The 14,223-nt window shown below is 37.3% G+C and overlaps 1 protein-coding gene across 1 annotated transcript in view; it reads right to left on the bottom strand.

Moving 5' to 3' along the window:
- The window catches only part of Itga8 (integrin subunit alpha 8), a 178,437-nt gene that overhangs the window by 134,070 nt on the left and 30,144 nt on the right, over positions 1–14,223 (bottom strand). The window contains exons 4-8 of the mRNA XM_028764938.1: positions 12,006–12,129; positions 6,075–6,136; positions 4,733–4,778; positions 2,287–2,412; positions 1,286–1,330 (exon numbers count right to left, since the gene is read on the bottom strand). Coding sequence (XP_028620771.1) covers positions 1,286–1,330; positions 2,287–2,412; positions 4,733–4,778; positions 6,075–6,136; positions 12,006–12,129 — 403 coding nt within the window. The remainder of the gene's footprint in view (positions 1–1,285; positions 1,331–2,286; positions 2,413–4,732; positions 4,779–6,074; positions 6,137–12,005; positions 12,130–14,223) is intronic.

Genomic DNA, 14,223 nt, shown 5'->3' with positions numbered 1-14,223 from the left:
CCTCAAATTCTCTTTCACGAAGCTTCCCAACTTGTCCTATCAATAATGACCATGGATGGCCATAGATTCTCAATGGTCTAATGAACTGTTTGAGACGCCTTTGATAGTGCCTTTATTTTTACAAATCCTCAACTCACTCATACAAAGTCTAAATGCATTTTCTAGATATTTCTGAAATCCAGTGAAAGTTACTGATATGTTTACACACTGCTATACTATCCATGGTGATATTGGACTAAACCTCTGAACTGTAAGCCAGCCTCAATTAAATATTTTCCTTTATAAGAGTTGCTGTGGTCATGGTATCTCTTCACAGCAATAAACCCCCAACTAAGACAGCAGGTATTCTGTGTTCCTTAGACTCAATAGAGTGTAGTCTCTGAGATTAAGGAGAATTTGTTTACTTCTACATTCACAGTACTTAACAGATCCTGGCACATAGTAGGTACACAAAAAGTCTGTAACAAATGAAAGAGTGGCAAAGACCTTAGAAGATCAGGAAAATGAGATGGCACAGAAATTTATAGAAAGATGATGGTAAATAAGGAATTGAGAACATGTCATTTGAAAACTGGCCCTAAAAGTTAAGTACTGTGGGAAGACACACATGGGGCTAGAGATTTGGAAGCAGGATAAACAATGAAGAATGTCTATGAGAAGCGGGTGTAGTTTGTTCAGTTATTTGGGATTGGATGTGTCTAATGGAGAAAGGGGAACAGTATTGACATGTTGGGGTGACATCAGGTGGAGGAGGACACCTGTGATATACAATGCTATAATTAGATAATATGCTATAATTAGAGTAGAAAATCTTTATTTTTCATTCTGACCTATTATGCAAGTGTGGCTATTCTCTAAGTCATTTAATCATCTGTATAGTTTTCATTTATAATCTCAGGCAACTTTCCTCATTTTTAATTGCTTAATTATATTTTGTTGGGATAGGAATTGATTCTTTTTGTTTGTCTGTTTTTGTTTGGTTTGTTTTTTGTTGTTCTTTTTGTTTGTTTTGTTTGCTTGTTTTTTGAGGCAGGGTTTCTCTGTGTAGCCCTGGCTACCCAGGTACTCACTCTGTAGACCAGGCTGTGAAACTGATTCTAATGAAATTCTTTGAAATAAAATGCTGTGCCAATGTGTATATGTTTTCTATAAAATATTATCACATAGATATATACATTTCATCTACATAAATTTTTTAGTAGAAAAATCATATTTACAATAAGACTTATATGTCATTTAGCACTCCCCAAGCTTTTAAAACGACAAGTTCAATGATGTCTCTGACCTTGCTGAGAGTCTCCAGTGAATTCTCCAGCAGCAACTGAATATCCTATATTAAAGAGAAAAAAATGAATTGCATTTGATAAGAAATAAATTGTTTCTAGAAAAAGTGAAAGCGCTATCATGATACTATGTTGTTCAGAAACCTCTACTAACATTTTTAAAAGTTAAAGAAAGATTCTCTGAGAGGAAAAATAACCCACCAATTTAAACACTTTCTGACAAATTCCCAGCTATAATCTGCAACACTGAAGATCTCAACACTGATCTTCAATAGACACATGGCCCCAAAAGGTCAGATTTTCAGATCAGCCTTCAGAGCATTAATTCATGGCTCCTGTAGGTAAAGGTGGCAGCTGTTGCATTTTAAAAGCTACAGATTCATCGTCCTCAAGTGTAATTTCTATAAGACATCCTTCGTGTTCGGAGTTTGCTACTCATCATCATGATGAGCTACTCTTAATTCCTTTCAGGACAGTGGCCCACAGACGTCATTGAGCTCAAATGCAAAGTTGCATCTACACTGACAAAACATAACCATAATTTAATTTTTCAATGCATAAAGCAATCAAAATATCACTTGGACACTCAAATGTGGGTAACATTAATATTAAAATGACATTGTATGGTCTGCATACAATAAAATTTGAGAACAGTCTAGCATAGAGAAAGATTCTTCTTTATTGTTGAAAACAGACAGGTCTGCTGTCCTGTTGCCCCATAGCAGGAACAGCATCCCTGCTGACATAAATGTCTTCTCCTAGTGATGCACCATAGGAAAATGTCAAAGAGCCCACCAAAGAGCAGCTAGAATCATGTATGTTATGCATGAAAAAGCAAGTTGTGGTGAGAAAGACAATGTAAGGGTCTACTAAAAATAATAAGAAAGAACACTTTCAAAATATGTCAGATAAAACCAGAGAAGTCGGGATTAAAAAAAATCTTGTGTACATTTAATTTGCTTGCCTTCTGAGAAACTACCAGTACTGGAGCAATGGTTCTTACCAAGGTAGCTGTCATCGTAGGAAGCTGGAGCCACATCTGTCTGCTTTTCTGCGGCCAGTTTTCGTAGAATATCCTTGAATGAGTAATTTGCAATGATGTCTGCTATACTGACTGTGATCACCTGACCTGCGATGGAACAAATTCATACATCAACTGAGAGGATGCAAGGTTCAGGCTCTTGCTCAGCCAACGTGGAACCACACCACACACTCCTGAATGCTATCAAGGACTTGGTCTCGGTGACCTGTCCCCAAAACTGACAAACAGAGGTTAGTTATAGCTGTCTAGAACTTTCCATTCTAGTAGAAGTCCGGAGATGAATGGCAATGTTTTATCCATTTTCCTGTACTTTTAAGGTATATCCCCTTCTCTGCCTTCAGGAAGAATTAAAGACAATTGCAAGTGAAATTTATGTTTAAATTTGTAGTCAAATTAGGGATGGACTTCATTTCATAGACTGCCTACATAGCATGCATGAAGCTCTGGGTTCAGTTCCCAGCTCAACATAAAACTGAGCAGGGAGTAAGGAGACCCATGCCTCTAATCCCAGCACTTCAGAGGAGAAGGCGGAAGGATCAGAAATTCAAGATTATCCTGGTCTACGTAGTAGGTTTGAGCTCAGGCAGGGCTACATGAGACCCTGTCTCCAAAACAAAGAACAACAATGAAACAAAACTATAATGTTCTAGTCAGAAGAAAATGAAACATTAAGCAGTAATATATAAATTTTTTATGCTTAAAGAAGTTGATAGTGTTCTCAGAGGTTACATAGTTTTGCTAGTGGCTATACAACTAAAATTTCCTTTGCATTCCATTAAAGGGGTTTGGTTTTTTGCAAATATATGTGAAACTTGCTTTCTTGACAGATTATAAACTTCTCAGCCCAGTAGAATGAAAGATCTAATAAATCTTTGAGCCTTTTACATTTATTGAAAAACTATATAGAGAAACCATGAAATTATGATGGTAGGAGTTAACTATGTCTAATAAAATCTAAAATTACAGAGAGAGAGAGAGAGAGAGAGAGAGAGAGAGAGAGAGAGAGGCTGACTCATGGCTACCAATGTTAATAAGAACTTGGCTTATTTCTCCCTATGTCACTCTCGGAAGTCTTGAAATATGATTGTATTGAGACACACAGATATCTAAAATACATCACTACATGTAAAAGTCTATGCATCCAAATATTGATTAGGACATCTAAGGCAAAAATGTCAACTCGTGCTTTTTGAGACAAAAAAAGGAAGACATGCTTTTGGGAGCATGGTACTTAATATAAAGTTTAAAGCTACCTTATTCTTTGGGAATTTCAAGCCTTTGGGGTTGAAGTCAAGAAAAGAATAAAACCCAGTCAAATTGGATTGTAAATATTTTTATGTGGTAGGGACCAATAAGTGCTCTGATATCAAGACAATGAGAGTTTTACAGGAATTTATGAAGAATATCTATAGAATTTGCCAGTTTTCTCTGACTTTTAGCTAAGTGTTCCTTCCCTTGCTCTTTCTCCCATGACCTGACTGTTGTTAGTTCACGTTAGCTAAGTCTATAAAGATGTTAAACCTCTGCAAGATTTTAAATTCTGTATCTCAGGTAAGGTTTTCCTTGTACTTAAATGACTATTAATTCTCTTGAGATATTTTTCTACTCTAAATGAAGGAATTAATTACATGATTAATTAAATAGATATTTTAATTATATGATATATTTAGTTACATGACTAATTAAATAGCAATTAATTCAAAAGATATTTCTCTAGTTTAAATGAAGAAATTCATTACAAGATTAGAAGAAAATATACATATAAAAATAATATCCAGTTTTCATCTATCTCTGGCATGAGGCATATTTTTTCAGTTTGCAAAATAATTTTAAGAGAAGGAAATATTATTTAATGTCTTTAATTACATAGGTCAATAAAGTTTAATGTAATTTTATGAACAAATAGGTCATATATCCATCCATCTTTCTGGATCTTTCCCAGTGGTTTAATTTTTAAAAATATTTATATGTATGTGTTAGAGGGAGTACTACATATCCATATATGCATGCACACCCCATACATGGAGACTGGAACAGGATTTCAGGTGATCTGCTAGATATAGTTCAATGAAAGACCCTGACTCAAGGAACTAAGGCAGTGAGTGTTAGCACAGCCCCAACAGTCCTCTGTTGTCAGACCCAACAAGTCTGTGTTCTCAGTACAGTGTCTCCAGCATCTAATACAAAGGCTGGTATAACCTCAATAAGTTCTTGGTAGAGGAATGGGTAGTAGACTGAAGAATACTTTAAAAACACTCTTTGGACAGCAAAGTGCAAATCACAATGTTTCAGTCAAGAATATGTGAGCCGGGGATTAGTGGCCTTAGGAAAAGCCAACATTTGCTGCTGTGTCTGCTTGCCTGTGTTAGTAACAACAAACATGCTTTTCCTCTGATACAGAACATACCTTGCCAGTAAAAGCTTCCAGGTCCTCCCACTATAAGGTCTCCATTCTGCAAAACAGAAGCATTGAGGGAACATGTGGACAAGAAGCCAATTGTTTTAAAGGCTGCTGAGTCACTGCTAACAAGCACTGCTCCCACAATTGGGTTCTCGTAAAACTACACTTCCTTAAAGAGGTCCTTATAGCTGAGGCCTGAAGGTTGTTTTCTTTCATTTTTTTTCCTTTCTAGTTACTTAGTGTGTTATGTTAAATGATTTTAATTTGACTCAAGCACTTTGCCCTGGCTCCCTTGAGAACATAAAAATTCAGGGTAGGGGGTGATCTGGCTCCTTTGAGAACATATAACTTCAGGGTAGGGGGAATGCTGGAACTAGCAAGGCACCAAGTTTGCAGCTTAACGGGCATGGTCTTTTGAAAATTTTGGCAACAAAAAATAAATTCATTTCAATTATTTTCAAGGCAACAATAATGTCGCCTTTAAAAACATATCTATTTGCCAGAAAAAATGGTTCAGTGGGTGTAAAGGTGTTTGCCATCAAGCTTGACAAGCTGAATTCATGCAACTCACGAGGTAGGAGAGAACTGAGTCCCCAAAACTGTATTCTGAGCTCCCCCACACTATAAAAGACACTTCTCTCCAATGAGTAAATAAAGAAGTGTAAAATCTTTTATTGTAAACTGTGATCCTACCCCCTTTCAAAAAAGAAAGCAAAAATTCTAGATTAGCAAATGCAAGTAGCCGGACTCTTTAGCTTCAATCTGTAACTTGCCTGAAAAAATATTAAAGCAAGCAATCACAGTGAAATGCAGGGAGCCAATAGTATACAGAGCAGATGTTTATAAAAATTTCCCCACAGTAATTTCAAAGGCATAGAATCCTTTCCCTTCATATGTGAAGTCAAATGCTCTTTGTTTTCTGAGGGGCATATGCATATTGGATCAAAAATTGGATCTAAAATTCATATTAAATTTTAATATGCATATTGGATCAAAGCAGCCAATCACAGCTGAGAGATAAAGTGAGAGATGTTATAGATTCTTGTGATCTTTACAAATGAGCTTTTACAATTTGTATTCAAAAATGGTTAATCCTGGGTGGGAAGGAGGTTTCTTAATCTCCTGTTTCTCCAAGTTATTAAAACGTGCATAAATTTAAGTAGAAATAGTGGACAGGAAAACAAAAAACAAAAACTCTCAAAGAGAAGTTGCCAGACATGTATGATCCCAAAGCTTCTCTGGTTGTTATTCTTTGGGGGTTGGGGATTGGGATGAAAAACAGAAGGCAAAACGGTAGCAAGCACATGAAAACTCACCCCATACCAGATGCTGAGACCGTAAGACTCACCTTATAGAAATCTAGACTAAAGCCTGCTTGGCAGTAACCTTGGCCTTCAGGATCAGCGTTGCCTGGAAAGATCAAAACATACACCTGTTGTGTCATTTCTGAGAAATATTTATTAAGCAATACAGATTATTCCATTGTTTCCCCAGATACCATTGCATTAAAGAGAACAGTTTATGTTTTATTTTTAAAATGCATTCCAGGCAATATTGAGTAGAGTTTCATGTCTTTCCAGATCCTGAATATGCATTCACACTGCAGTGAGATGAGCTTGGGCCAGTTATGATATTAGGTCTATACGTACAGGCCACACAACCCTTTCTCCAGTTGGGGAACACATCAAAAGATGGGTTTATGTTGCGGTGTACACTCATATTTACCCTCAAGATAAAACCTTCATTTTCTAATGATGTCCTCAAATGCCCAAAAGACAGCAATGCCTACTTTGCCTATTCCTGACATCTCTGCCATTTCTACAGTAATAACTTGGTGCATGCATTCTGCAGAAAATACCGGTAAAGATCTTCTTATCAGTTTTCATGTAGCCCAGGCTGGCCTCCAACTCTCTATATAGCTGAAGATGAACTTGCACTTCTGAACCTTCTACCTCTACCTCCAGAGTGCTGGAATTACAAATGTTAACTATTTCACCCAGTTGCTGCAGGGCTGGGACCAAACCCAGGGCTTCATAACTGCTAGGCAGGTACTCTACCAGCTGAGCTACATCTCCAGCTCTTTAATAGGAACATAATTTTAAATTAGGTTAATTTGAAAATTATATTTCTGATTCTAGTGATCTCACAGGGATATTGCAATGCTGATGTTGGCAGAAGAGAAACCCTCCAGTAATGGTTTCTTGTATATTCTGTTTGCTCTACTAACTGAAGAGCCCAGTGAGGTCTTGTCATCCATATTTATAAACTGTGGGATTTAGAGTGAGCATAGAAACTCCAAGGATATTGCTATTGAAATCTGCAGGACATTAAGATCACAAATTTACTTACTATAACCTGTACTTTCAAAGAGGCCCAATATACTTGAATTATAGTCAAAATGTAGTTAAGTGGGGGGCTCTCAGTTATTGTGTAGTTAGAGGAGAACATGTTAATAATTACATTTTTCTCATTGAGGATATCATTCAAGCAATACTATAGTGAAACGTCAGGAAAGGAGCAAACATCACTGCAGGTACTTCTGATAGGCTGGGCATGCCTCTGTTTCAGAATAGCTCTAAAATGGATCTGGTCCTTCAGGCTTTCCAAAACACTGTTCATATCCTTTCTTCCAGCTAGTTCATAGTTTTAGCTTCTCCTTACCAATTCTGTGCAGTCATCTCTTTGTCTTATTTGCTTGATTTGTATTTGTTTGTTTGTTTGTTTGTTTGTTTGCTGAGAGAGGATCTCCTGCAGCCCAGGATGTCCTGGAGCCCAACATGTAGCAAACAATGGCCTTGAACTCCCAATCTTCCTACCTCTGTCTCCCAGTCTTGGAGTTATAGGTGTACATCAATACATCTGATCTTGCTTCCTTTATGTTTAAGATGCTTTACTAACCCCATACAATGTCTTTTACTAAATTTGTTTCTTCATTTATGACTGTATGTTAGGACTGATGATTATGAGTTTTATAAAGTTCTCTAAAATCTCATCTTTTTGAATCTCATCTATGTAACCTTAATTTATGGGGTTCTAATTTTCTAGAAATCCAGTGGTGTAAAATGTATGCACATTCAGATATAAACATGAATGTATGATGTAGTCTATTTGAACCCACGTGGACTGCATTTGATTACATTTAAGAAATGATTTATAAACACACAAACCTTCTTAAAAATCTATTTTTGAAATTGGTTCTTTATTTTTAATATTGTACATTATGCAGAAGGGAACAAACCTGACCATTCTTTACTTTAAAACAGGACACTGAAAAAAAAAATCCACAAAATCTCTAACTGAAAACAAGTCATTGAGAAAATAATCAACTTCCAATGTTTGTTTTGAGTGGCAATTAAAGAAGAGTATAGGTTCTTAGTGCTGAAAGTCTGCTTCTTCTTTCTCATTGAAATATAAATTTATGAGTCCCTAAGGAGTTTTTTCTTCCTGGAACCTCACAGCATCTGTAAACATTATGTCCCAGTATAAACTCAGGGATCTAGGGATGTATACCGTTCATTTCCATTCACTGTCAATGGTCAACTGCTAATGTGAAACTGAAGGGCTGTGAGAACCGCCCTCACCTGAATTATGAATGGCCATAAGAACAGAGGGCATGCCGTTCAGATGAATGAGCAGGCTACCGCCCACATTGTTCACGGTGTCTTCAGGGCTGTGCTGTAGAAGTAATACAAGACACTTCTTTCGGATCTCTTCTGAAAAAGATATTGTTGATATTTCTGGTCCGTGGTAATGACCATATGCCCATGAACAAGCAGGCTTTGTGTTAGTGGACTGTGAGCTTCTCAGTCATGACAGGAAGCCAGCTCTTTGGGTGACTTGAAGAGGAGGGAGTGTGATAGATTATATGAAAAGTGTAGATACGTTCTACAGTCAAACAGCCTCCTAGAGAACTATTCCACCACTTCACCTAAGCTCCATTTCACATTGGCTCCACATATTTCTCTCTGGGAAAATGAGTAAAGAAACAGGCATGATCATGTGTCCACAGAGCTCAAAAGTATTGGGTACTATAATTTATGGTATTTAAAAAACGATTCAAGCTCATGCTGAAGCAGGCACCTCATCGGTTGAGATTCTGTGAGCAGTGTCTTACCCAGGCTTTCATGTCACAAGGATATAAAGCATAAGGGCAGAATAAGGTATGGCCACAGCTTTCATAACAAACTTCACAATAGCTGGAAGATTCTAAGTTATCAGAGTCAATGGATATATGTGGATTACGGACTCTTTCCAGCTGTTATTGTTGGAAATTCTTTCCCCACTGCAAATGTTGTCTGCTAGAAAATCCTTTTTCTTACCCTTTCTGAAGAGTTTCTGTTTTTTCTGTTCCTCCAGACTTGGCTTTTACTCCATTGAATATATTCACTATTATTTGTTTATGTAACATTTTATTACTTGATATTGTACCGTGAGTTTGTTTTGGTTTCCTCTTCCCCCCACTAGAATGTTCATTCTTTAGACACAGTTTGCTTTCTGTAGTTCCTTGACATACTCGCTCCATATAGAATAGTTGGTTGTGGGCATAAATTTTTTGCCATCTATTTTTAAAACCTCTCTAGCCCACCACTCAGAAGAGGTAGTGGAAGAGAAAAGTTATCAGGATATGGGGGAAGTGGACCTGTTCGCAATAGTTATTTGGGGGTGAGATCAATCTTCTTTGGTAGCAGTTCAGTTCTGTAGCAAACACCAAACATTATTCAGCAGCTGCAGGCCAGTCCTTTCAGCAAGCAGATACCAGGCAGCTATATTTCAAACCTGCAGAAATTGCCAGGCTTTCCAACTGGCTTGAGGAGAGGCTGTGCTTCAGCAAGCTGCCACAGGAACTTCAGGAGCAGTTCTTGGATGAGTTTCTCTCAATAGCAGTTGTGATGGTTTGTATTTGGTTGGCCCAGGGTGTGGCACTATCTGGAGTAGGTGTGGCCTTGTTGGAGTAGGTGTGTCCTTGTGGACCTGGGCTTTAATACCCTAGTCCTAGCTGTCTGGAAGCTAGTCTTCCACTAGCAGCCTTCAGATGAAGATGTGAACAAGCTCTGCGTGCACCATGCTGCCATGCTCCCACCTTGATGATAATGGACTGAACCTCTGAATCTGTAAGTCAGCAACAATTAAATGTTGCCCTTTATAAGATTATGGTGTCTGTTCACAGCAGTAAAACCCTAAGACAGCAGCTTTACCACAAGTTGAGCTCAGCAATTCTATGTAAGTTGAACCAAGACATACATGCATGTCTTTAGCGAAGAATAATGAGCAGAGCCATGCTCAGTGCTCATCTCCCACTGTCTGTAGGGTCATATTTATACTCCTTCATCCCAGGTCCTTTCATGTGTTTGCTATATCAAAATATCCTTTGACCTGTGTCTGCTTCAGAAAAACAGCCTTTGATGTGTTTGCTTTAGCAAGACATCCTTTCACCTGTATGCCCCAGCAAAACATCATTTGATGTAACTAACTTTCCAAAGAACTAGAAGTTTCCACTACAGTTGGTGTCAATGTGTTCAGTAAATGTATATTGAATGAATAACTAAGTCCCATTCTCAGCATAAATCCTTAATTTTTAAAGCTGTTTAAAATAAAGTCCTTAACTTCAGACTTTTTCTCTAGTGAACACCTAGGAAATCAAACTCTTTGTTTCCTGCCAAAATGAAAAACAACCCATGAAAAACTCTCGGGTTTAAAATGTTCAGGTTTGTTTTAGAGCTGAATATCCCAGTGGGTTCTTTATTAACCCTTTAGTGTCCCTGATCCGTTCTTTATTTTCACTGTTTTATTCTGATATTTGCTTAGTGTCTTCCCCAAACTGATCTAAAAAGAAATAAGTATGCAGAAGAGGGAAATTTTATTTGTAGTTTTTAGGACATAATAGCTTCAGGATGAGACTTTTTAAAAAAGTTAATATCTAAAATAAGTTACTCTAATTTTCTCTGTAGTGACATCTCTCTGCAATGTATTCCCACTCGTTAGAAGAAAAAGAATGGAAAATTCTTTTGTTGCTTATCCACGGCTCCCAGTAATCTACCAAAAACTTAGAAAAATAGATCAGTTTATAAATAGATGATTAATTAGTAATTGAATCTCCCAAATTGGACATCAGCACTCACATGACTGCTCTCATTTGCTTTAAAGGCTGCTTTGTACTAGTGTGATGGAATATGCTTCCAGCCAGCAATTTGGAGGCTGACTCAGGAAGATCAGGTTGATCTACACGGCTAGTTCAAAGCCAGCATAAGAGACATAGAAAGGATGCTGTTCTGAGAGAACCCAGGACTGCTAGATGATGCTTGAGAATAAAGGGGAGTCAACATTTTAATCAGAAAGTACAGCCTGCAGATAACAAGTACACAGCATCCAAACAAAGCAACAGCAGCTGAGAATGAAGGCTATGCGATGCTGCTGTCAGAAGTGAGCTCAGTTCAATCATCCTAACTAATACTACTGCTTCCATAAACAAGGAGGGTGGACAGACAGCATCTCATGGGACACATAGTAGGGATTATCAACAGAAGCTATCAGTCAAGAGCAAAACTCAAGGTTCCAATTAATTCTACCAAAGATTGTCTAAAACCTGACTTCTATATACAGAAGAGCCAGTGACATAGCTCACATATGGATACGTTTTGCCACAGCTGATGACCCAAGCTTCATCCCTAAGACTCATATGGTGGAAGGAGAGAACCATCTCTTTATTGTCTGACTTCTGCACATATGCTGTGGCGTGTGTGTGTGTGTGTGTGTGTGTGTGTGTGTGCGTGTGTATGCAAAATAAAAACTTTTAAACAAAAAAATGAGGTTTGAATGAGAATGGCTTCCATAGACTCATATATTTGAATACTTGGTCCCCAGTTGGTAGAACTGTTTGGGAAGGATTAGGAGGTGTAGCCTTATTGGAAAAGGTGTGACATGGGACTGGGCTTTGAGGTTTCAAAACCAAAGCGTTCTCAGAGCTCTCATTCTCCCTGCCTCCTACTTGAGGATCAGTTCTAAACTCTCAGCTACTGCACCAGCACCATGCCTTCCTGCCTGCTGCCATTCTTCCCACCATGATGGTCATGGACTCATTCTCTGAAACTGTAGGCTGCAATAAACTCTTTTCTTCTATAAGCTGCTTTGGTCATAGTGTCTTAGTTTCTTATAAAAGTAACAAATAAATAAGTAAATATAGATTAATAGAATTCTGAGTCTTGGAATATTTTCTATCACAGCTCTCAAGTTTCAAGGCTTTCAAGCTAAATTTTACTTTAAAGAAATAAAAACAACTTACTGTTCCGACAAGGTGAGTGCTCAGCGTAAGCACTGAAATTCTGAATTGCTACATAGCATGTTCCAACTGGGTCCTTTGCTGGATTAGGTTTCAGAGTTCTCCAGTGATATAAAGGGGCACAAGCCTGTAGATACCAAAGGCAAGAAATACAGTTTTGATTTAGGTTTCTTAGACAATATCTTGATTTAAATTGTTGACTAGTAGTCTATGGCCAGACCACCCTGAATATTCCCGATCTCATCTGAATTGTTGACAAGTATATCTAAAGTTATAGATAATTATGTTAAATTGTTATATGAACGAACTGAGCATGCTTGTGAGTATCACAGTAGCCAGAGACAAACTTCCAAAACTAATTTTTAATATTATTTCACTTCTTAAAAAGTTGTAAAAGCTATATATAAGAGATGATTCACTTTCATAGTACAGTTTTTAATTAAATAAAAAGTAAATTGACTAAAGAAAATTATTCTTTAAAAGCTAGGAACTCACATTTTCTACTCATTCTTTTTAAAAGGGGGGATATATAACAGCAAATAACACTCAAACCATGCATGATTTAATGCTATGTCTTAAAATAACTCATCTCTTCCTTTGCCTGGTTGCTAATTTTTAAAAATGGCCGTTGAATCAATGGCTTCATGCAAGTTTATAAGTCTCTGTTTTGTGGACTGCCTTAGTTTATTACTGAAGTTGCATCTTATAAACTTTTAGTTAATGACGGCTATGTAATACATTTTACTAGTTTGAATGTAATAGTTTGTGTTCATTAAAAAAAAAAATCCCTGGAAGTCCAAAAGCATTGAGGACCAGCAAGCATTCAAGGGGTAGATGACAGACACACATTTCTAAGGTATTGTGACCCAATGGAAAATAACTCATTTCTGTGACTCTGCTTGCTTTCAAGAGAAATTCATTCTGACAAACTCCAGTGACTACAGATAACCTCATGATGGAGATGAACTACTCTAGTCATTCCATCAATACATGCAAAATTTTAAATTGGCAAAACACCTTGCAGGTTATAAGTAAAATATTCCGTGATTATTTCCAGGCAGACTATAGAACAGTAACTTTGAGAACTATGCATACTACACAAACATTTGGCCACATTAAAGCCTTGCTTAGAATTCATTTGCGTGCTAGCCACACCAAACATGGAGCTCTGCATGAGAAATCTCATTAGTAAATAAATGTATGCTGAACAAATGTATGGCGTCTAGAGAACTTAAAACAGAATTGTGTATCTGTTGAGAGATGAATGATTTTAACAGAGCTGGAGGTTTTTGGTTGGTTGGTTGGTTTTTTGTTTTGTTATTATGAATGAGCTCTTGCATCTTATATTTTATATTATGTAATTTGTCGTATCAGATACGTATTTGATGGCTTACAAACATGTTCGAATTTTAGGACTTTGGTGAAATCAAAAACATACTTGTTAAATTACACCTTATGATGCCACTTCGAGGAACATATTAGGGTGAAATGAAAGAACTTCCTTCAAATTAGCTTCCTTAATATCAGGAGTTTTACCAGCAAAAGTTAATTTCAACAATAATAAGAAAAGTATGCTTCATCCACAGCACACCCTGGTTTCTTCTTCTTTTAATTAATCTGATCTATAAAGTTCACTATAAAAAAATCTTGCAAATAAAATAAACACTACACGCGAAAATTTGTCAGCCCCAAAGTCTACATACACCTCAGTGAACAGTCAGAGCAGCCTTTCTGAAACTGTTTCACACCGGGTTTTACACTTTGACTATTAAATGTGGTTTCTGATAGCTATCTACCATGAAGAACCTGTGGTAGAATTAGAACTTGAAAAAAAATTAGATTTATATCCTGACTCATGTCTAATACTTGGATTGAGTCCTTCTACAAAGTAAAAACAAAACGAAAACAAAAAACCCAATAAACAAACAAACAAAACAAAAAACCAACCAACCAACCAAAAACCTCCAGCTCTGTTAAAATCATTCATCTCTCAATAGATGAGGCATATATAATTATTTAGAACAATAAGTGAATGAAAGCAAAGTCAAGAGTATTTGCAGGCTAAGTGATCCAAACCTAAAAAAAACGGGGTTGCTTGCTTGGTAGTGGTGGTTCAGCCTTCTCTTCCGGCAGAGGCAGAGGTGGAGGTGGAGAAGCAGGGAGGCAGAGTCGGAGGGGTCGGGGTCGGGGTCGGGGTCGGGGTCGGGGTCGGGGTCGGGGT

This window comes from Grammomys surdaster, unplaced genomic scaffold (genome assembly GCF_004785775.1).
Source record: "Grammomys surdaster isolate TR1022 unplaced genomic scaffold, NIH_TR_1.0 146, whole genome shotgun sequence".
In the NCBI taxonomy this organism is placed as follows: domain Eukaryota; kingdom Metazoa; phylum Chordata; class Mammalia; order Rodentia; family Muridae; genus Grammomys; species Grammomys surdaster.
The sequence above is the reverse complement of the archived record's forward strand: the minus strand, read 5'-3'. Positions and strand labels throughout refer to the sequence as shown.